General features: G+C 39.3%; 1 protein-coding gene and 1 long non-coding RNA gene across 19 annotated transcripts in view; both read left to right on the forward strand.

Annotated features, from left to right (window-relative positions):
* LOC125895616 (complement factor H-like) overlaps positions 1-21,381 on the forward strand; it is an 85,608-nt gene that overhangs the window by 50,305 nt on the left and 13,922 nt on the right. For 2 of the 18 annotated variants that reach the window (XM_049587610.1, XM_049587606.1), the window contains exon 19: positions 10,872-11,060. The exons of 10 other annotated variants lie outside the window; for them this stretch is intronic. In XM_049587610.1, the coding sequence (XP_049443567.1) occupies positions 10,872-11,060 (189 nt within the window). Of the gene's footprint in view, positions 1-10,871; positions 11,061-11,474; positions 11,655-11,788; positions 12,141-21,381 lie in introns of those variants that run through there. 6 more of the 18 variants (XM_049587605.1, XM_049587602.1, XM_049587604.1 and 3 more) reach the window with 4 other exon arrangements.
* LOC125895630 (uncharacterized) lies at positions 12,470-20,146 on the forward strand. Its single transcript, XR_007450189.1, has 3 exons — positions 12,470-12,649; positions 13,614-13,790; positions 20,090-20,146. It is a non-coding gene; the product is annotated as an uncharacterized LOC125895630 (long non-coding RNA).

Consider the following 21,381-nt stretch of genomic DNA (forward strand, 5'->3'; position numbering starts at 1 on the left):
GTTCTTCTCTAGAAGAGAAAAATACATACAGTAATATCCAAAATTAGTCCAGCGCAATCAATTAGAAACCTGTGCCCAGTTTCCTGAAAGTTATTGGTATTACAAGTAAGATCATTTTTAAAGACATTTCTACAAATCTCTGAACAAATATGCTGTGTGCACGAAGGATGCTGTATGTGACTTCTGGAAGTTCCAGTAATGCAAACAGTACGTGTGTTGCAATGTGACCTGTGTTGTACAGGCCCACTGGGCAGTCCATGTTGTGAACCTTGGAGCACCCTGAGGACTCAAACACACAGGAATTCTGCTCAGAAAAAGACGTTTGTCAAAGGACCATGAGATTGTCTGTAATCCTTCTGTTTCTCCAACTGTGGGGGAATGTGGAAATGTCTTCATCACAGAATGGTAAGTAGGAGTGTTATTATTTAGCTCTGTGGAGATACAGTGTTTGGAGTAAACAAACAGTACTGTATGCATAAAGTAAAGAAAGACTCATATGAAAACTGCTTGTTTTGATTTTGTAATCCTGGTATTATATTCTGATGTTTCCAACTCTAAAAACTGGCCTTTGTGGACTATAAAAAGTAATGGGTTTTGCAATACCTAATATCAAAAAAAGACCTATCTTGTTTGAAGCCGTGACTCATGCGAGAAGAATAACCTGTATACTATGTTGGATTTTAAAATGGCCATATTTGCGTGGAATGTTATTCACACTGACTACTGTAAAGTGAAACTTTTGCAGTTTGGACAGAGGCCACTGTCTGGGACATTTACTGCCGACGAAATGGACAAGACAGGTTTACAACCTGGTACAAAAACTGTGACAACTGTGTGGGGCCTGATGGGTCACTTCTGGCTTAGTCCACATCCAGTGGGTGATGTCGCTGTAGTTTGGTTCATTACTTTAAACATTCATTCATTCATTTCCGTGCCGCTTATCCTCTTGAGGGTCACGGGGGGCTGGACATACAAATTGGTTGAGTTGAAATCATAATCAGATGTACACCATCTGCGTAAGAAGATGCATTGGGTCAAAATGCTGTACCTGGTGAAGATGATGTAACTGAAGCGATGTTCATGTACATGATAATTATTTTGGGAGTCCTTCAGTGCTGTTGACATCCTGTAATTATACAGTTGTGTTCGGTATCCAGCTCCCTCTCATCCCTTTGTCCATCCATGTGTTTTGTTATTGTCTCTAAGCATGTGCGAAGCTTCCAGATGTTCCTCACGCCCAGGTGTCACAGCAGTACCAAGAAGGAGACCTGATACAGTTCACTTGTAAACCTGGTTATACTGCATCAGTTCCAGCCATGAAATATTTATGCATGAGCGAGGGCTGGCGGGTAGTTCATCAAGGAACATGCTACTGTAAGTTGACTTTGTATGTTCTACTCTTTCACCACAGACTGAGAGACTTCTGTTGTTGCTAATCATGTAGCAGGATTGCAGTAATGTGTTTACACTGTCATAAAATGTGTTTAGTTAGATTTTAAAGATCCACCACCATGCATTCATCACAAGTTATTTGTGGGGGAAAAAGTAAGTCCCTTTCACACGCAGGATTAATTACGTAAATGTGTCGCAGTTTTAATCTGAACAAGCCCCTCAGTTGTTTTTCAAGAAGTTGCATTCTGACTATGTCTGACCTAGTAACATTTCTGTATCATTTCTTCATAGCTCAGAGGTCATTTGACTTAACATCGACTCAGTTTTACCTTTAAGATGCTAAATCTTGATCAGTTTAGTTCAGAGTCAAAGGCCAAATCTCTTGTGATCTCCTTGGCCGCAGAGAAGGCCTTTGACAGAATTGAGTGGCCTTATTTACTGGGCGCTCTCTCTAAATTTAACCTAGGTGACAACTTTATTAAATGGATATCTCTTCTTTATGCTGCTCCATATGCATCAGTTATTACCAATAGTATGAGGTCCCCTTCTTTCATAGTGCGGCATGGCTGTAGACAGGGCTGTCCTGTTTCACCTTTGCTCTTTGCCCTTGCGATCGAGCCCTTGGCTGAAGACTTGTGAAACAACCCATTAGTGTCAGGCATAGAGATAGGTCCCATATGTAACAGGAAACCGATCGAATTGGGAGCCGGCAATGTTTTTATTCCCGCAGCTGGGGAAATCACAGGATTCGCTCCAGGATGCGTGAGAGGAAATAAGTCGAAACTGGAAGTCCGACAAATGCATGAAATATAAACAAAGAAGCTAGCGGTTGCTTAGCATTTTCACGCCACTCTCGCTCGCCACGGACGGTTTCGTATAGCTGATAAAATGTCTGATAAGTTGCAAATGGCACTGGCATTGTCAGCCCTTGGTCTTTTGCTTGTGGAAGAATAGAGGAAGACGTGGAAAGGAAAAATAAGGAGAAACCGCACGAAATGGGTGAAATCATGGATACTGCAGCAACAGGCTCAAGGGGCTTTCCCAAACCAGTGTCAGAGCTGGAGACAAATGAAACCTCTGATTTTAAAAATTTCGCTCGGCTCTTTCCTGTCCAGTTTCACGTGTTGAAAGAATTTGTCAGTCCGATCATCCAGAGGCAGAACGCTAACTACTATTGTATCTCCGTTGGGGAGCAGCTGATGATTACACTGCACTTCTTGGCAACAGGTATGCAAGCTAAATGTGTCACTACATTAACATATGGAAATTAGTTTCTCTGATTTATGTTTGTCTCATACAACTTGCAAATTTTCCAGGACGCAGATTCCAGATGGCCATGTCGTTGTGAAAATATTCACGAAAGTTCAGATGAAATGCAGATCAAAAATAAGCCCTCTGTGTGTGCCCTCTGTACTTTATCGTTTGTTTTCTTTAGTCACTTCCGTTTCTCTTCTTGTGCACTGATTCGCTGAGCTGAACAGCCAATCAGAGTGTTCGCTCTCACCTGAAGAGCCAATCAGAGTGATCTCTCACCGACAAGCCCCGCCGCTGATTCAACAGCCCTATTGACTTTGTTGTTTGCTTTCTTTTGTCAGTTCTGTTTCTCTTCTCATGCACTGATTCGCTAAGCTGAACAGCCAATCAGAGTGATCTCTTTCACCGACTAGTTCCGCCGCTGATTCAACATGCTCAATCGGCCAAAAAGCCGCCGACGCTGATGCGGAAGTGCCGATGGTGCGAGACACACCGCAAAAACTTGGCTTGGTGTGTCAGAGCCTTTACTCCTATCCACTCAAACCCTGATTTCCCCCCTGGCCTTGAAGACCATGCTTTTTCCCTGTGGGCTACTAGGGGTATTAAGACCACAGGTGATTTAGTGGTGAATGATACTGTGATGTCATTTGACCAGCTTAGAGAGAAATATAGTCACTTTTTTAGATATCTGCAAGTGTGCAGCTTTATTACCACTACTGTAAAGTTACACCCAAATGGGTTCTCTTTTTCAACAATTGAGAAGATATTGCAAAGTGCTAATTCTAAAAGACTCATTTCCACGTTTTATAGGGCCTTGTTAATCCAGAACACTGGACACACAGCTCGTGTGAAATCTCTTTGGGAAGCTGATTTTGGTGTTACAATTTCTAGGGATGAATGGGACCAAGTCTGGCAGAGCTCATCAGGTTGCTTGTTCACTAATAAAGCCAGAAAATGCAATTTAAAGTTATACACCGGCTTCACATCACTCCAGTGAAACGTAACAAGTTTAATCCTCTGCTTTCAAAATATTGTAACAAGTGTAAAATCAACGCAGGCTCATATTTTTCACTGTCCTTTTGTTACTGATTTCTGGTATAAAGTGTGCAACGAAATTGATGCTATTTTTCAGAAGAAGCTGTTGCTGGAACCCATTTTTGTATCCTGGCTGTTGAATCTACTGCTGTGAACCTTGCTCCCTTCTCACTTAAGTTGCTTCAGGTTTTGTTATTTAGTGCAAGGAGATGTATCCTTCTCCATTGGATATCGGACACTGCGCCTACTGTCTCGCATTGGCTCAGGAGCATATTCGAACTCATCCCTCTTGAAGCAACAAGTTTTTGGCTGAAAAACAAACCATTCAAATTTTTCAATATCTGGAACCCTTTTTTGAACTATACTGGGGAAGATGGGGCACATGCCCTTCGGAGGGGCTTGACTGGTTTGGCATGGTCTGAAATAACTGGGCACAGTCATTCTCAGTAGGTTATGATTTAGTCACTATATTTGATGACTCCTGATGCTATATTTTGTACCTGCCTTCTGTCTGTTTGACGTTGTGTGGGTGTTTTTGTTTTAGTCTGTTTTTGTTTCTTTTTTCACTTTTTTTAAATTATTTTTTTTCCCTCTCTTTTATTTTGCTTTATTTATTAACTTTTTCTCAATTATTATTATTATTATTATTATGATTATTATTATCCTCATTATTGTTATTATCATTATTCATTTAGCAACTTATTTACTTATTTATTCATTTTATTTTTATTTTTTATTTTTTTTTATTATTTTCACGCAGTGATCTGTATGTCTTTTGGTGTCCTGGGGCCTGTTGTTCGAAACCTAGATAAGGGATTAAGCCGGGATATGTTGGTTATCCTGGCTTAATTTCGCGTTGATTCGGTTGTTCGAAAGCAGAGGCAGATATGTTGCCATGGATATTTATTCTGTGCACTTAGCCTGGTCCCGACCAGGCTAACAACCAGGCTTAGTTTAGCCTGGTGCCTTATCTGTCCAGTCAGCTGTCAATGCGATCGGAAATCAATGTGTTTTACTGTCATTTCATGTTCTTATGTAGCCTACGTATTTGCCTCATTTTTGAACAAAATACATTAAGCCTACAATAATAATAAAAAAAAAACATTTAACATTTAAAACATTATTTTTGTCATAGCCCAAGCATACTTTGACATGCACATATCTTTACCAATAAAAGGATTAATTGTTGGAATAAACATACAAGTAGGTGTATTTGGCATTAACGCAATTAGTGGTTATTAGGTATCATAACTCTATGACCTTCCCAAATTATATTCCCAGTTAACTGGACCAATAACTCCAATGTTCTTTACATCAATGAATGAAAACATGAAGATGAAACCGCAAAATTGTTTGACCTCATTTTATTTAAATGAAAAATACTAAAATCAGTCACTGTCTGCTTTGAGCTATGGAGAGAACGAGAGAAATAACATTGATTAATACATTGCATCACAGTCATGCTTACAGTGTGCATTAAAATCATTTACTTCTTTCTCTAGTTTCTTAATTTCTAAGTCCAGTTTCCTTAAGGTTTTTCTTTTAATTTGTCAATTTGTCTTACACTGCAAGACAATCCAAAGTCAGACAGTCCACATAACACCAATGGTTGATTAATGAATGGATAAAATGATTGATTCCATGTACAGTATACTGGAATAATGTACCTTGTATGTACCTAACCCTAACCCAGGATGGACTTAGGGGAATTTGTCCAGCCTCGCTTTTCCCCTTATCCTGGATTGGTTAATTCTACTTTCGAACAACAGGCCTCTGATGTTTCTGTCTTGTTTTTGTTTATTAACTTTAAAAAGAATAAAAATAAGTGTAAAAAGAAAAAAAAAGCTGAAGAAGACAACAACAATATGCATGCAATCATTTGGAAATGTGTGAAAAACTTTCAGAGTAACTGAAAAACCGACGATGATGCAGAGTTTTCGTTTTCTAGCAGTCTCTTCAGGATACCTTGTGTCAGAGTTGCATGTACCCCATGCACACCGTTTGACCATTTTTAAACTTCAAATCTCTGAAAAAGCTCAAGAAACTGAACAAACTGACTTTTCTGTTATGCATTTCAATGAACGTCCAGGCAGAGAATGTCTGAGAGCATGGGAATGACTGTACGCACTGTGATTGGCTCATTGCGTTTGAGGGCGTGTAGCAACTCATAATGTAATAATGGCTCATAATGTAATAACGCTTCATAATGTAATAACTTAAATGTATTAAAAGTTCATAATGTAATAATCGGCTCATAATGTAATAAAATTATGAGCACATAGCATAATACCGGCTTTGCGCATAATGTAATAATGTAATAACCTATTACATTATGAGCCTTACTGGCGTCGCTCATAATGTAATAACAATTCATAATGTAATAATGGCTCATAATGTGAGAAAACTGCTGCATTATCATAATTTTTACATCTTAAAGGTGCAAATAAAGCAAACGGCGTGGGTTTCAGCGCATAGTAAACTAAATTGGTGAAACCAAGAATTATTTAATCATAATTGCATTCTCACATTTTATTATGTAAGATGTATAAAGTTGAGCCACTAGGTGGCACCTGTGTTAGGTATTTTGAGCCTTTGAGAATGCCATGCTCACTTCCACTGTCTGATTGTTCCAGGTAAGCAGTTGGTGGAAAGTTTAAATATTATGACGGATGAAGACTGCTGTATAAGTATTAGTAGGTTATACAGAGTGGCTGGGCGCAATAGTGGACTTGCGTACAATATCAGGCAGCTCTTCAGCCAAAATGCCAGGTGGATTACAGCCTGGATCGTGACTAAACATATATCCTTTGGATGGGTCCATATTAAAGACATTCACTGGAAGAGGTAAAGTATTCTTCTTTTTTAAAATCCCATTCACTTGTTAAGCCTTGATCTGAGTGAACACTAGAACAGTCACTGACAAATGGAGCACCCTGGACTTGATTTTTGTTGGCAAATATGATTTATGGTTATGTATTATTCATGCATATTGTTTAGTTAAATTTATTTGGACTTCTGTTTTTACTTGGGTGTCCTGACAGGCTGTGTTTACATTTTAAGAACTTTTGAGCTGATCCATTGTTATTACATGGACCAGTCAAAAACGCTCTTCTCATTCTTGCACAAGTTCCTAAATAAAGTAAATTGAATGAATATGTTACGCTGCTATCATGTATTTAACGTAAGTAGGAGGAAAACAATGCTTATGAAAAGTCTTTATTAAATTGGCATTAAGACCAACAATATAACAACAGCAACATTTTGACTGGAAGGTCTTCACTAGGTTGTATGGAAGGAGAGAGTGTTCACTTACTTATTTGAAAAGCCCAATCTTAAATGTGTTTTTATTGTAGAAGTTATTGTGTCCTGCATTTATTGTAGCAATAGTAAACAAAGGAAATGCCCTTTTAAACTACATGAACTACAGTCCCCAGCCTTCTTCCCTAATCCACCCTCTTCTCCAGCTGGCTTTTGAGTTGGTTACTGTTGCGCCATCTATAAACAAATCATAGTCAAACACAAACACAGACCTCTGCCCTTAAGTGCACTCTCAGTGTGTGCAGTTTTGACCTAAAAATGATGATAATGAAACACTTTCTCTCACAATATCAGCCATTATTACATTATGAGCTGTTATTATATTATGAGCAGCGCCAGTAAAGCTCATAATGTAATAAGTTATTACATTATTACATTATGCACAAAGCTGTTATTACGTTATACGCTCATGATTTTATTACATGAGCTAGTTATGACATTATGAACTTTATTACATTATGAGCCATTATTACATTATGAGTTGCGATAGGGCGGGACTTAGACATAGGTCAATTGAACAAAACACTGACACATCACAGACAGCATGATAATGACATCCAACACACAAGATTCAATTTCAGTGTTTTCTGTGACGTAAGAAATACTTTTAAATTTACTAATGTTTAAAATACAAAAACTGACAAAATACACAGAGCTAGCCGAACCATAGAGCTGTATCCCCAACTAGTGGAAAAATCAACCCATTCTACACCATCTTAGTGTAACATCACACATCAAAATCTTGTCTTGTTCGGCTCTTTTTTTTTTCCCTTCAGTGACCTGACTGACTGTTTGTGTTTAGTTTCAGGTCCGAACTGTACCCCCCCACCTGCAGATGCAGGTGTGATAGTAAAAGGTTTACCAGAAAATGACGATCCCATACTTCCTGACATCCTTCTCACATTCAGCTGTGATGATCCTGGGAAATATCTGAATGGCAGTTCAGTGCTGACATGTGGTAAAGACGGACAGTGGGATAATCCATTCCCCTCTTGTGAAGGTAAACCCTTTAAGAACAAAGACAAAGATTCATAGTTTTTCATTTGATAACATCTGTTTTATTCTTTCCAGACATCATTTGTGAGGCTGGCGTGATGCCCCCTCATCTCAATGTAGCTGGACTACCACCAGCAAATGAAACAATCATATTTATTTCTCACAGTTACGCACACGTTTGGCTGGCATGCAGAAGCACCGTCTGTGTGTCGAGGGTGCGAGCCGCAGCTTCAGCTGCTCAGGTAGAGAGGCTGTGTAGCGTGGTGTGTTTTTTCGCTGATTCGGTTCTGCAGGTACTCTGCTGGTACACTGGAGACGGGATCAAGCAGTTTGTCTCACTCGGGATAGATTGTGCTTTTTTGGTTCATAGTTTATGATTGACGTGCGATTTATTCGCATTTAGAGGGAATAAATTTCCGTTATAACGGAAACATGGGCACAGTTATCTATATAAAATACACAGACTAACTAACTAACTGATTGACTAACATAAACAACTAAAAATTGAAAAAAACATAGCTTGCACCGTTAGCTCCGGTAAGAGAAAGCATGAGGGAAAGCGGCTGACCGGAAGTCACGCACAAAAAACCGGCAGTTGATCACTATTTACTTCCGTGTTTGAAAATAAGGTGGATATTACCCATCCTTTTATAAAAACTTGAATAGTGATTCACAGTGCAACTCATAGAAGATAGAAATAATGAATGGTAATTTATTAGATGAGGACAGAATCTAAATATTTTATGGTTGAATAGAGACACAGGAGATGGGTGTTAATGCATGGAGCACATGAAACGTCACATCAAGCTAGCGTGACATGCTACAGTTGAACATTAAAGGCATTTTTATCAAAATTCCCCCCATACACATGCAGTAGATACAGAGCAGATCAGCATTCATCTGAAGTCATGTTTCCGGACACCTGGCAAATGGAGGTCAAATATTTACTCTCCAGCTTGGTTTTTGGGCTCCACCAGCTCATGAGAACATTTTCTTTCTCTTTAGCTGAATAGCCCTGTTTCCATCAAACACTTTTGGTATGGTACCTTTGGAACCAAAAGTAAGCCCTCAGACCCTAGCGTTTCCACCAGAAACAGTACTCTTTTTTTTTTAAATATTTTTTGGGGCATTTTTAACTTTATTTGATAGAACAGACAAGTGTGAAAGGGGGGGAGAGAGGGGGGGGGGGGGGGTCGAACCCGGGCCGCTGTGGCAACAGCCTTGTACATGGGGCGCCTGCTCTACCACTAAGCCACCGACGCCCCTGGAAACAGTACTCTTAAATAAGGTTGTTGTCACTCACTGCTCTCTCCAGCACTCACTGCATTTCCTCATTAGCAGTGACACAAATGGAAGTCTGCACCTTGTTTGCTGTCCACAGAAAGGGTTGCACGATGTTTTCAGAACAAAATCAAACAGGCTGCAGTGAGATATTTAAAAACAGTTGGTTTGTGCATTTAGTCCTTTTCAGGCAAGCTCTGGGGTTGAGTGTTGCCACAGTCCTTGGAGCGATGCTCCGCAGTGCTTTTTTGGAGGATTAGAATATATGCAGTTGACATAACCCGGCTGAAATTAACGCTTGAAGATCCACTCATTACTAAAAGCGTATGTCATATAAAAACTAAAGTGATGGTCAAAGTTGTCAGAGTGACATTTAAGTGTGTTGACTGATTCACGTCATCACCTCCAGCATTGAGTAACATTACAAGTTAACATTCCGCCTTAAAAGTTGCCAGCAGTCAGCCCAGTGAATTAAGCTACTATTTCTCCAAATGCAGCTACTGCAAGAGACAGCAAAACTTCCTTTCATTTTATAGTTAGAGTCTACTAATAAAACGCTCCATTGTATGAATAGTAGTTACATGAGTCTCAGAATCAGCCACAACTCAGTCCTGAGCACAGTGACCATCTGCTCTTGTCTAATCAATGAACTGCAGTGTTCACAGCTCCACCTTTTAGCACCAGATCTATGTGCTAGGTACACCAACAGAAGGGGCACCAAAAAATGGGAACGGTACAAAACAGTTCCATTAGTACCATCCACAACTTTTCACAGTGGAACCGGAAAAAAGCGTACTGAACTGAACTGATCTGTACCATACTGCTCAGTGGAAACGGGGCTTAAGTTCACCACCCAGTAACAGTTGCTTTTTAAAGCTTTTTCGCTGAAAACAGCAGCCCCCTCACACATGGGAAAATCCCACAGGCTTTTTCCAAGGGAACCAGGGCAATGTTAACTTCCACATCAGCCTACAAAAATTCATCTCTGCAGCATGACTCTGCCTTGAAGCGCTTCTAATGGCCTCACTGCACGTGAACGAAAACAACCAATCGGAGCAGAGGAGTCACGGCACTCGTGTCAAACATCAAATATGAATCCAGATATGAATCCTGTCAAATGTTTTCAAAAACATATTTTACTGTGCTGTTTAGCTGCAAATGTGAAAGTTGGTCCGGCCAGTGATTGGTGCTTGGTAGTTCGGTCAACTCTCAACATGACAGCCAGGTCACAAAGTTTCTCATTTTTAAACAGTGCACTAAAATATGTCAGGAAATTATCTGAGGTGAGAAAGAGGCAATGCAGTAACAGAATCTTGATTCATATTTAGTCAGCGCTGCCTAGTTTGACTGTTTGACCACAGTTTGTGAGCTGGGATTGACATGACTGACAGTTGCGTTGTTTTTGTCGCACTTTTCGGTTCTAACAAATGCTATTAGAAGCAGTAGGAAGAGCAATCTGTCTCATGTACTTCTTTCAGAATGTTGACAAAACGCTATTTTCATGAGAGCTAACAACTGTAGCTTCAAGTCTAATATGCTACTGTTTATGCTGTATAAACCTTAATTATTAAAGAAGTGTCTCTTCTTCAATACAGAAAATTGCAAAGTCACAGGTGTATCAGGCAGCGTTCTCCTCATCCCACATGTACGAGTAAATCAAATCAAATCAAAAGGAGAAAAGTTAACCTTTCGGTGCAGGAGGCGTGGAGACTTTCTTCAAGGGAAAGCAGTGGTCACATGTTTAGCAGATGGACAGTGGAGTGATCCCTTCCCAACATGTGGAGGTAAACCAATTCTTTTCCTGTCCCCTTGCTGCTTATCAAGGGAAAAAATAAGAAATTATTATCCATGACCCAACTGTTGGATGTTTCCCAACATGCACTGTAGTATATTGTACATGTATAGTGTTATAATTAACATTTCAAGTTTCATAAAAATGACTAACATCTATTCAGCCTTATCATATAGTTGAATTAATACCTTTGAGAAGTGGTCCGAATAAGACCCGAACATTAAAGCCGTCATGAAGGTGGGACTGACTCCAGAGCTGTTTTATTAGACTGTATTAGTTTTGGCTAGGTGTACCTAATAAACTGGCTGTGTATACATATACAGACTAATGTAAGAAAAAAGCTTGAAGAGCTTTATTGAAAACTACTCATTTGTTTGCATTTTTGTGGTTGTTTAAATTCTTTTAGCTCCTTTGGGTTGTGGGAGACCACCATCACTTCTAGATGGAGACATCAAGACATCTCTTCAGTTCCAGTACAGACATAATGACTGGGTTGAATACATCTGTCAGAGTTACTACACTATGGAGGGTCAGCCTTACAAAACCTGCATCAATGGTGAATGGACTGGACAGATGAGATGCCTCAGTGAGTTACAACTCCCTTTATATTTTCCATGTTGCATCCTGTGAAGATTCAGCAAGACGAGCAATAATCAAATACGCAGTATGCTGCAGTCATTCCCCATTGATAAAATGCTGCTCATCTTTTGTCTCTTCCAGAACCCTGCACTGTGGACAGAGACGCCATGAACGCACATAATATTGCCTTCAGATATACATATGACGATAAGCTGTATTCAGCCCATAATGATGAAATCGAGTTCATGTGTAAAAGAGGAAGAACACTTGTTGGTAGATATGGCCTGCATCAGAAGTGTGTTGATGGTGTGATACACCTTCCCACTTGCCAGTAAAGCTTTTAGTCAACTGGATATGATAAACATGAGCTGGCTGGACAAACATGTAAATGATTAATCAAAGTAAATAGTTAGACCAGTGATGTCCTCCTGATGCAGTGTCTGTACTTTAGTGTTGTGTGTGGTCATTTTAATAAAACATATATCTTCCCTCAGTCTGTTTTGTGCCTCTGTATGTATGATGAGAGCAAAGTCTATGTCTTGATTTGTTTTTAATGTGCTGAGAGGAAGATTCAAGCCAGCTTTTCTGGAGAAAAGTGTTCTTCTCTAGAAGAGAAAAATACATACAGTAATATCCAAAATTAGTCCAGCACAATCAATTAGAAACCTGTGCCCAGTTTCCTGAAAATGATTGGTATTACAAGTAAGATCATTTTTAAAGACATTTCTACAAATCTCTGAACAAATATGCTGTGTGCACGAAGGATGCTGTATGTGACTTCTGGAAGTTCCAGTAATGCAAACAGTACGTGTGTTGCAATGTGACCTGTGTTGTACAGGCCCACTGGGCAGTCCATGTTGTGAACCTTGGAGCACCCTGAGGACTCAAACACACAGGAATTCTGCTCAGAAAAAGACGTTTGTCAAAGGACCATGAGATTGTCTGTAATCCTTCTGTTTCTCCAACTGTGGGGGAATGTGGAAATGTCTTCATCACAGAATGGTAAGTAGGAGTGTTATTATTTAGCTCTGTGGAGATACAGTGTTTGGAGTAAACAAACAGTACTGTATGCATAAAGTAAAGAAAGACTCATATGAAAACTGCTTGTTTTGATTTTGTAATCCTGGTATTATATTCTGATGTTTTCTCCAAGAATTAACATTTGTGGACTATAAAAATGAATGGATTTTGCAATATTTAACTGCATCAAATAAAAAAATCGATCGTGTTTGAAGCTTTGACTCATGCGAGAAGAATAACCTGTATACTATATTGGATTTTAAAATGGCCATGTTGAGTCCACAACCCAGTGGGTGATGTCGCTGTAGTTTGGTCCATTACTTTAAACATTCATTCATTCATTCATTCATTTCCATGCCGCTTCATCCTCTTGAGGGTCACGGGGGGCTGGAGCCTATCCCAGCTGACACAGGTCGAGAGGCAGGGTACACCCTGGACAGGTCGCCACACTATCACAGGGCTGACACAGAGACAGACAACCATTCACACTCGCATTCAGTCACCAATTAACCTGCATGTCTTTGGACATAATTAAAACAGTCTATGGTTAATGCATGTTATCCATGCATCCCTCCATTTAAACAAACAAATTGGTTGAGTTGAAATAATAATCAGATGTGCACCATCTGCGTAAGAAGATGCATTGTGTCAAAATGCTGTACCTGGTGAAGATGATGTAACTGAAGCGATGTTCATGTACATGATAATTATTTTGGGAGTCCTTCAGTGCTGTTGACATCCTGTAATTATACAGTTGTGTTCGGTGTCCGGCTCCCTCTCATTCCTTTGTCCATCTGTATATGATGAAATCTGGTGGTGTGGTGGTAGTCGATGAGAGATAAGGTGATTGTACCCGTCTACCTGCGTATACCCTCCACCCCCTTTGATGCACTCAATATAAGACTGCAGAGCTTTTCTGATCATGTTCCATGTTTTTGTCTCTAAGCATGTTCGAAGCTTCCAGATGTTCCTCATGCCCAGGTGTCAGATCAGCAACAGCAGTACCAAGAAGGAGACCTGATACAGTTCACTTGTAAACCTGGTTATACTGCATCAGTTCCAGCCATGAAATATTTATGCATGAGCGAGGGCTGGCGGGTAGTTCGTCAAGGAACATGCTACTGTAAGTTGACTGTCTGTATGTTCTACTCTTTCACCACAGACTGAGAGACTTCTGTTGTTGCTAATCATGTAGCAGGATTGCAGTAATGTGTTTACACTGTCATAAGATGTGTTTAGTTAGATTTTAAAGATCCACCACCATCCATCCATCACAAGTCCCTTTCACACGCAGGATTAATTACGTAAATGTGTCGCAGTTTTAATCTGAACAAGCCCCTCAGTTGTTTTTCAAGAAGTTGCATTCTGACTATGTCTGACCTAGTAACATTTCTGTATCATTTCTTCATAGCTCAGAGGTCATTTGACTTAACATCGACTCAGTTTTACCTTTAAGATGCTAAATCTTGATCAGTTTAGTTCAGAGTCAAAGGCCAAATCTCTTGTGATCTCCTTGGACACAGAGAAGGCCTTTGACAGAATTGAGTGGCCTTATTTACTGGGCACTCTCTCTAAATTTAACCTAGGTGACAACTTTATTAAATGGATATCTCTTCTTTATGCTGCTCTACATGCATCAGTTATTACCAATAGTATGAGGTCCCCTTCTTTGATAGTGCGGCATGGCTGTAGACAGGGCTGTCCTGTTTCACCTTTGCTCTTTGCCCTTGCGATCGAGCCCTTGGCTGAAGACTTGTGAAACGACCCATTAGTGTCAGGCATAGAGATAGGTCCCATATGTAACAGGAAACCGATCGAATTGGGAGCCGGCAATGTTTTTATTCCCGCAGCTGGGGAAATCACAAGTTCGCACCATTTTGGTATTCCTCCAGGATGCGTGAGAGGAAATAAGTCGGGAAACTGGAAGTCCAACAAATGCATGAAATATAAACAAAGAAGCTAGCGGTTGCTTAGCATTTTCACGCCACTCTCGCTCGCCACGGATGGTTTCGTATAGCTGATAAAATGTCTGATAAGTTGCAAATGGCACTGGCATTGTCAGCCCTTGGTCTTTTGCTTGTGGAAGAATAGAGGAAGACGTGGAAAGGAAAAATAAGGAGAAACCGCACGAAATGGGTGAAATCATGGATACTGCAGCAACAGGCTCAAGGGGCTTTCCCAAACCAGTGTCAGAGCTGGAGACAAATGAAACCTCTGATTTTAAAAATTTCTCGGCTCTTTCCTGTCCAGTTTCACATGTTGAAAGAATTTGTCAGTCCGATCATCCAGAGGCAGAACGCTAACTACTATTGTATCTCCGTTGGGGAGCGGCTGATGATTACACTGCGCTTCTTGGCAACAGGTATGCAAGCTAAATGTGTCACTACATTAACATATGGAAATTAGTTTGTCTGATTTAAGTTTGTCTCATACAACTTGCAAATTTTCCAGGATGCAGATTCCAGATGGCCATGTCGTTGTGAAAATATTCACGAAAGTTCAGATGAAATGCAGATCAAAAATAAGCCCTCTGTGTGTGCCCTCTGTACTTTATCGTTTGTTTTCTTTAGTCACTTCCGTTTCTCTTCTTGTGCACTGATTCGCTGAGCTGAACAGCCAATCAGAGTGTTCGCTCTCACCTGAAGAGCCAATCAGAGTGTTCGCTCTCACCTGAAGAGCCAATCAGAGTGATCTCTCACCGACAAGCCCCGCCGCTGATTCAACAGCCCTATTGACTTTGTTGTTTGCTTTCTTTTGTCAGTTCTGTTTCTCTTTCTCAACTAGTTCCGTTGCCAATTCAACATGCTCAATCGGCCAAAAAGCCGCCGACACTGATGCGGAAGTGCCGATGGTGCGAGACACACTGCAAGAACTTGGCTTGGTGTGTCCGAGCCTTTACTCCTATCCACTCAAACCCTGATTTCCCCCCTGGCCTTGAAGACCATGCTTTTTCCCTGTGGGCTACTAGGGGTATTAAGACCACAGGTGATTTAGTGGTGAATGATACTGTGATGTCATTTGACCAGCTTAGAGAGAAATATAGTCACTTTTTTAGATGCAAGTGTGCAGCTTTATTACCACGACTGTAAAGTTACACCCAAATGGGTTCTCTTTTTCAACAATTGAGAAGATATTGCAAAGTGCTAATTCTAAAAGACTCATTTCCACATTTTATAGGGCCTTGTTAATCCAGAACACTGGACACACAGCTAGAAAATGCAATTTAAAGTTATACACCGGCTTCACATCACTCCAGTGAAACGTAACAAGTTTAATCCTCTGCTTTCAAAATATTGTAACAAGTGTAAAATCAACGCAGGCTCATATTTTTCACTGTCCTTTTGTTACTGATTTCTGGTATAAAGTGTGCAACGAAATTGATGCTATTTTTCAGAAGAAGCTGTTGCTGGAACCCATTTTTGTATCCTGGCTGTTGAATCTACTGCTGTGAACCTTGCTCCCTTCTCACTTAAGTTGCTTCAGGTTTTGTTATTTAGTGCAAGGAGATGTATCCTTCTCCATTGGATATCGGACACTGCGCCTACTGTCTCGCATTGGCTCAGGAGCATATTCAAACTCATCCTTCTTGAAGCAACAAGTTTTTGGCTGAAAAACAAACCATTCATTTTTTTCAATATCTGGAACCCTTTTTTGAACTATACTGGGGAAGATGGGGCACATGCCCTTCGGAGGGGCTTGACTGGTTTGGCATGGTCTGAAATAACTGGGCACAGTCATTCTTAGTGGGTTATGATTTAGTCACTATATTTGATGACTCCTGATGCTATATTTTGTACCTGCCTTCTGTCTGTTTGACGTTGTGTGGGTGTTTTTGTTTTAGTCTGTTTTTGTTTCTTTTTTCACTTTTTTTAAATTATTTTTTTTCCCTCTCTTTTATTTTGCTTTATTTATTAACTTTTTCTCAATTATTATTATTATTATGATTATTATTATCCTCATTATTGTTATTATCATTATTCATTTAGCAACTTATTTACTTATTTATTCATTTTATTTTTATTTTTTATTTTTTTTTATTATTTTCACGCAGTGATCTGTATGTCTTTTGGTGTCCTGGGGCCTGTTGTTCGAAACCTAGATAAGGGATTAAGCCGGGAGATGTTGGTTATCCTGGCTTAATTTAGCGTTGATTCGGTTGTTCGAAAGCAGAGGCACATATGTTGCCATGGATATTTATTCTGTGCACTTAGCCTGGTCCCGACCGGGCTAACAACCAGACTTAGTTTAGCCTGGTGCCTTATCTGTCCAGTCAGCTGTCAATGCGATCGGAAATCAATGTGTTTTACTGTCATTTCATGTTCTTATGTAGCCTACGTATTTGCCTCATTTTTGAACAAAATACATTAAGCCTACAATAATAATTAAAAAAAAAACATTTAACATTTAAAACATTATTTTTGTCATAGCCCAAGCATACTTTGACATGCACATATCTTTACCAATAAAAGGATTAATTGTTGGAATAAACATACAAGTAGGTGTATTTGGCATTAACGCAATTAGTGGTTATTAGGTATCATAACTCTATGACCTTCCCAAATTATATTCCCAGTTAACTGGACCAATAACTCCAATGTTCTTTACATCAATGAATGAAAACATGAAGATGAAACCGCAAAATTGTTTGACCTCATTTTATTTAAATGAAAAATACTAAAATCAGTCACTGTCTGCTTTGAGCTATGGAGAGAACGAGAGAAATAACATTGATTAATACATTGCATCACAGTCATGCTTACAGTGTGCATTAAAATCATTTACTTCTTTCTCTAGTTTCTTAATTTCTAAGTCCAGTTTCCTTAAGGTTTTTTTTTTTAATTTGTCAATTTGTCTTACACTGCAAGACAATCCAAAGTCAGACAGTCCACATAACACCAATGGTTGATTAATGAATGGATAAAATGATTGATTCCATGTACAGTATACTGGAATAATGTACCTTGTATGTACCTAACCCTAACCCAGGATGGACTTAGGGGAATTTGTCCAGCCTCGCTTTTCCCCTTATCCTGGATTGGTTAATTCTACTTTCGAACAACAGGCCGCTGATGTTTCTGTCTTGTTTTTGTTTATTAACTTTAAAAAGAATAAAAATAAGTGTAAAAAGAAAAAAAAAAAAGATGAAGAAGACAACAACAATATGCATGCAATCATTTGGAAATGTGTGAAAAACTTTCAGAGTAACTGAAAAACCGACGATGATGCAGAATTTTCGCAGTCTCTTCAGGATACCTTGTGTCAGAGTTGCATGTACCCCATGCACACTGTTTGACCATTTTTAAACTTCAAATCTCTGAAAAAGCTCAAGAAACTGAACAAACTGACTTTTCTGTTATGCATTTCAATGAACGTCCAGGCAGAGAATGTCTGAGAGCATGGGAATGACTATGCACTGTGATTGGCTCATTGCGCTTGAGGGCGTGTAGCAACTCATAATGTAATAATGGCTCATAATGTAATAACGCTTCATAATGTAATAACTTAAATGTATTAAAAGTTCATAATGTAATAATCGCTCATAATGTAATAAAATTATGAGCACATAGCATAATACCGCTTTATGATAATGTAATAATGTAATAACCTATTACATCATGAGCCTTACTGGCGTCGCTCATAATGTAATAACAATTCATAATGTAATAATGGCTCATAATGTGAGAAAACTGCTGCATTATCATAATTTTTACATCTTAAAGGTGCAAATAAAGCAAACGGCGTGGGTTTCAGCGCATAGTAAACTAAATTGGTGAAACCAAGAATTATTTAATCATAATTGCATTCTCACATTTTATTATGTAAGATGTATAAAGTTGAGCCACTAGGTGGCACCTGTGTTAGGTATTTTGAGCCTTTGAGAATGCCATGCTCACTTCCACTGTCTGATTGTTCCAGGTAAGCAGTTGGTGGAAAGTTTAAATATTATGACGGATGAAGACTGCTGTATAAGTATTAGTAGGTTATACAGAGTGGCTGGACGCAATAGTGGCCTTGCGTCCAATATCAGGCAGCTCTTCAGCCAAAATGCCAGGTGGATTACAGCCTGGATCGTGACTAAACATATATCCTTTGGATGGGTCCATATTAAAGACATTCACTGGAAGAGGTAAAGTATTCTTCTTTTTTAAAATCCCATTCACTTGTTAAGCCTTGATCTGAGTGAACACTAGAACAGTCACTGACAAATGGAGCACCCTGGACTTGATTTTTGTTGGCAAATATGATTTATGGTTATGTATTATTCATGCATATTGTTTAGTTAAATTTATTTGGACTTCTGTTTTACTTGGGTGTCCTGACAGGCTGTGTTTACATTTTAAGAACTTTTGAGCTGATCCATTGTTATTACATGGACCAGTCAAAAACGCTCTTCTCATTCTTGCACAAGTTCCTAAATAAAGTAAATTGAATGAATATGTTACGCTGCTATCATGTATTTAACGTAAGTAGGAGGAAAACAATGCTGATGAAAAGTCTTTATTAAATTGGCATTAAGACCAACAATATAACAACAGCAACATTTTGACTGGAAGGTCTTCACTAGGTTGTATGGAAGGAGAGAGTGTTCACTTACTTATTTGAAAAGCCCAATCTTAAATGTGTTTTTATTGTAGAAGTTATTGTGTCCTGCATTTATTGTAGCAATAGTAAACAAAGGAAATGCTCTTTTAAACTACATGAACTACAGTCCCCCTCCTTCTTCCCTAATCCACCCTCTTCTCCAGCTGGCTTTTGAGTTGGTTACTGTTGCACCATCTATAAACAAATCATAGTCAAACACAGACACAGACCTCTGCCCTTAAGTGCACTCTCGTTGTCAGTGTGTGCAGTTTTGACCTAAAAATGATAATAGTGCAACACTTTTTCTCACAATATGAGCCATTATTACATTATGAGCTGTTATTACATTATGAGCAGCGCCAGTAAAGCTCATAATGTAATAAGTTATTACATTATTACATTATGCACAAAGCTGTTATTACGTTATACGCTCATGATTTTATTACATGAGCTAGTTATGACATTATGAACTTTTATTACATTTCTGTTATTACATTATGAGCCATTATTACATTATGAGTTGCGATAGGGCGGCCTTAGACATAGGTCAATTGAACAAAACACTGACACATCACAGACAGCATGATAATGACATCCAACACACAAGATTCAATTTCAGTGTTTTCTGTGACGTAAGAAATACTTTTAAATTTACTAATGTTTAAAATACAAAAACTGACAAAATACACAGAGCTAGCCGAACCATAGAGCTGTATCCCCAACTAGTGGAAAAATCAACCCATTCTACACCATCTTAGTGTAACATCACACATCAAAATCTTGTCTTGTTCGGCTCTTTTTTTTTTCCCTTCAGTGACCTGACTGACTGTTTGTGTTTAGTTTCAGGTCCGAACTGTACCCCCCCACCTGCAGATGCAGGTGTGATAGTAAAGGTTTACCAGAAAATGACGATCCCATACTTCCTGACATCCTTCTCACATTCAGCTGTGATGATCCTGGGAAATATCTGAATGGCAGTTCAGTGCTGACATGTGGTAAAGACGGACAGTGGGATAATCCATTCCCCTCTTGTGAAGGTAAACCCTTTAAGAACAAAGACAAAGATTCATAGTTTTTCATTTGATAACATCTGTTTTATTCTTTCCAGACATCATTTGTGAGGCTGGCGTGATGCCCCCTCATCTCAATGTAGCTGGACTACCACCAGCAAATGAAACAATCATATTTATTTCTCACAGTTACGCACACGTTTGGCTGGCATGCAGAAGCACCGTCTGTGTGTCGAGGGTGCGAGCCGCAGCTTCAGCTGCTCAGGTAGAGAGGCTGTGTAGCCAGGTGTGTTTTTTCGCTGATTCGGTTCAGCAGGTTCTCTGCTGGTACACTGGAGACGGGGATCAAGCAGTTTGTCTCACTCGGGATAGATTGTGCTTTTTTGGTTCATAGTTTATGATTGATGTGCGATTTATTCGCATTTAGAGGGAATAAATTACTGTTATAACGGAAACATGGGCACAGTTATCTATATAAAATACACAGACTAACTAACTAACTGATTGACTAACATAAACAACTAAAAATTGAAAAAAACATAGCTTGCACCGTTAGCTCCGGTAAGAGAAAGCATGAGGGAAAGCGGCTGACCGGAAGTCACGCACAAAAAAACGTCAGTTGATCACTATTTACTTCCGTGTTTGAAAATAAGGTGGATATTACCCATCCTTTTATAAAAACTTGAATAGTGATTCACAGTGCAACTCATAGAAGATAGAAATAATGAATGGTAATTTATTAGATGAGGACAGAATCTAAATATTTTATGGTTGAATAGAGACACAGGAGATGGGTGTTAATGCATGGAGCACATGAAACATCACATCAAGCTAGCGTGACATGCTACAGTTGAACATTAAAGGCATTTTTATCAAAATTCCCCCCATACACATGCAGTAGATACAGAGCAGATCAGCATTCATCTGAAGTCATGTTTCCGGACACCTGGCAAATGGAGGTCAAATATTTACTCTCCAGCTTGGTTTTTGGGCTCCACCAGCTCATGAGAACATTTTCTTTCTCTTTAGCTGAATAGCCCTGTTTCCATCAAACACTTTTGGTATGGTACCTTTGGAACCAAAAGTAAGCACTTAGACCCTAGCGTTTCCACCAGAAACAGT

This window comes from Epinephelus fuscoguttatus, linkage group LG10, assembly GCF_011397635.1.
Source record: "Epinephelus fuscoguttatus linkage group LG10, E.fuscoguttatus.final_Chr_v1".
Taxonomy (NCBI): Eukaryota; Metazoa; Chordata; class Actinopteri; order Perciformes; family Serranidae; genus Epinephelus; species Epinephelus fuscoguttatus.